The sequence below is a fragment of the Aplysia californica genome, unplaced genomic scaffold (assembly GCF_000002075.1).
Source record: "Aplysia californica isolate F4 #8 unplaced genomic scaffold, AplCal3.0 scaffold00265, whole genome shotgun sequence".
NCBI classification, from domain to species: Eukaryota; Metazoa; Mollusca; class Gastropoda; order Aplysiida; family Aplysiidae; genus Aplysia; species Aplysia californica.
The window spans coordinates 546622-549098 of record NW_004797535.1 but is presented as its reverse complement, the minus strand read 5'-3'; the positions used below and the strand labels follow the sequence as shown (position 1 = coordinate 549098).

The 2477-nt window shown below is 43.2% G+C and overlaps 1 protein-coding gene across 1 annotated transcript in view; it reads right to left on the bottom strand.

Moving 5' to 3' along the window:
* The window catches only part of LOC101847667 (glycine receptor subunit alpha-3), a gene marked incomplete in the record, with an annotated part of 42683 nt that overhangs the window by 38210 nt on the left and 1996 nt on the right, over window positions 1-2477 (bottom strand). The window contains 1 exon segment of the mRNA XM_013083972.2: window positions 2225-2298. Within this exon segment, the coding sequence (XP_012939426.1) occupies window positions 2225-2298 (74 nt within the window).

Genomic DNA, 2477 nt, shown 5'->3' with positions numbered 1-2477 from the left:
GGGGTGGAAATTGTCTAGTTGTCTCGATTTTTTGGAGCTTTTTTGCGAACAAGGGTTATGAAACGTTTTTCGAATGAATACAATCTCTCCAGGGGGAGTTCACGGTTGCTTTCTGCCACGTTTCATTCTTTTTGTCTGGCCTTTTATCGCTGGTTCAATCCCAAAAATGGCGCTATGAAAATATGCATTGCGTTCCGAGACATGCAGAATACAAGGCCAGTTTTCTCAGACGATGCTTGTATGTGATGGAGGACAAAAGCCGCTGCTATTTTATAACATCTATCAACCTGCTGATATGAATGAAGATGAAGAAAAGATTAGCATTGCTTTAAAAAACCGCATTAATATCGTTTTTATGCATCCCGCATGACCTTCTCTGGGTGCAAACAGGAACGCCAAAATGCATAATGAGTTTGGTTTTTTTTTGTACCAGCAAAGACACCACGGTCTGTATGCACGTCAGTCTGTATAGTGGACTAACCGCGTTTATTCCCTATACGAGCATTTACGCTGGAAAAATCAGTATGCACGTCAATCTAGTTAGCCTATCCTAACCGGATTTTGGCCTTTAAAGTTATCACACGTCTGGGGGTCTGACAGTGGCCTAAACGCGTGCAAATATGACTGCCCTTTTGTTTTTCCAAGCACGACAGTGGCGTCTTCTAGGAAGAAACTGGATTTTCAGGGACGGTACTAATCCCTTCGACATTCGACACGTACGACAACAGAGAAGTGTTTCGCACGTTCCGATTTCGTCTGGAGATAACAAATTTGATTTGTCCCCCATGATGGACAATGTCACTTTTTTGTAGGGCACTGGCGCTGGTGCAGGTGCTGGCCCTTTTCCTATTTTCGCCTCCTCTCTCTCTTTGTTGAGAACCGACGCTTTCAGTTAACTCTCCATTTTTCTTTTAAATCCGTTACAGTTCGCATTGCCGCGCTGCATGCGTTCACCTTCGATGTTATTCTCTGCCATATCTCCTTCTCACCTCACTGTTATGGTGGCGCTGTGGCTGCTGAAAAGAGTCACATTTTCTACCTGCAGCTCTTCAAGTAGTCTTTGAATTTCTTCAGCACTGAAGTACACTTTTCTGACCCTTTTCGCAACTTTCTCCGCCATGGTGCACTGTTCAGAAACTCCCTCGTGTGGTTGGAAACCGAATGTCCGAAAGCACATAGCGACAGCAGAGTGGGTTTGTCCAATAATCTATAAATATCTCACATTCCACTTTCCTTTTAGCTATACCTTTCCGTTTAGCGCGATGTGCATACAAAATCTGGTTAAGGTTTATACGCGGTTAGGGCCCGTACAGTTAACTGCGTTTAAGCTCTAAATGTGTTTAAGCTAACCGGTCCTGACGTGCATACAGGCCCAGCGCTTTACGACAAGAGGCCACTGCAGAGCACGACTGCCATCTTACACCAAAAAAATGTCGGCTTTCTAAAATGTCAAAGAGGAATGCGCGGATTGGCGCAAAAAGCAAATCTAACAGTGCATCCACTAAATTAGGCCAAATACCTCTTTTTGTCTGAACTTATGGCATGTTATAGACGTGACTGCCTCAGGAGATTCTATAATTTGGAAAAAGAGCTCTCTTCTGCTCTCTGAGTAATTCTGGCCGAAATTGAGAAATGTTATAGTTTTAACACCCCTTTCAACACTGTTAAGTTATTTAAGAGGCGAGGCCTCGGAGATCAACGTCCATCTCAGAAAGGACCGAGCCAACAGAGAATTCATGTAAAATGCTTTTCCCAAAGACACAAAGTCAGTGAGGCTCGAACCCCCGATCCCACAACCGCTCGATGACAGGTTAGGCAGCCCAACCACCGGGCTACCGACTCAGTATATTTTGGCCGATAATAAGACAGAAATTACATTTTTTTAAACCAGGAATATTTAGCAATATTTTGCGGATTAAGGCCGCATACTAACGAATAAATTTTAATGGTACCGCACAGTTGTAGCGGGAAAAGAGTCTCTCTGGTCAAGGTCTTATTAACGTAGCTAAAAAATAAATTAAATATGTTTGTTTTCAGTTTCAGGCGACCGAGTCGGGCGATCGAACCGATCCAGCTGTAATTGGCACCCCCGTATAAAGGCTCTAAATTGTGTTAATGGGAGTGTAAAACAGTAAAAGCAACCATTCGCTTTGCGTGAAACATTCTGTTGCAAAAGTTAACTGTTCGCCAATTTCCCTAGATGAGCAGATAGCAGTTGACTCACCTTCGTTGTAGTACGGTGGAATTTTCGGGTCATAGTCGTTGCTGGACAGAATGCTTGACAAGACTCTTGCTGCTCTGTTGCCCGTGCACATTGCCAGAAAAAAAGAAAGAAAAAGAAAGAAAAAAGAAGTTGCTATTTCGCGTGTGCATTGGTGTACTCTCGTGTAGCATGTGTTTATGCATGTATTATTTTATGTACGTGTGTGTGACTAGTGTGTGTGTGTGGGGATATGCGTGTATATATATATATATAC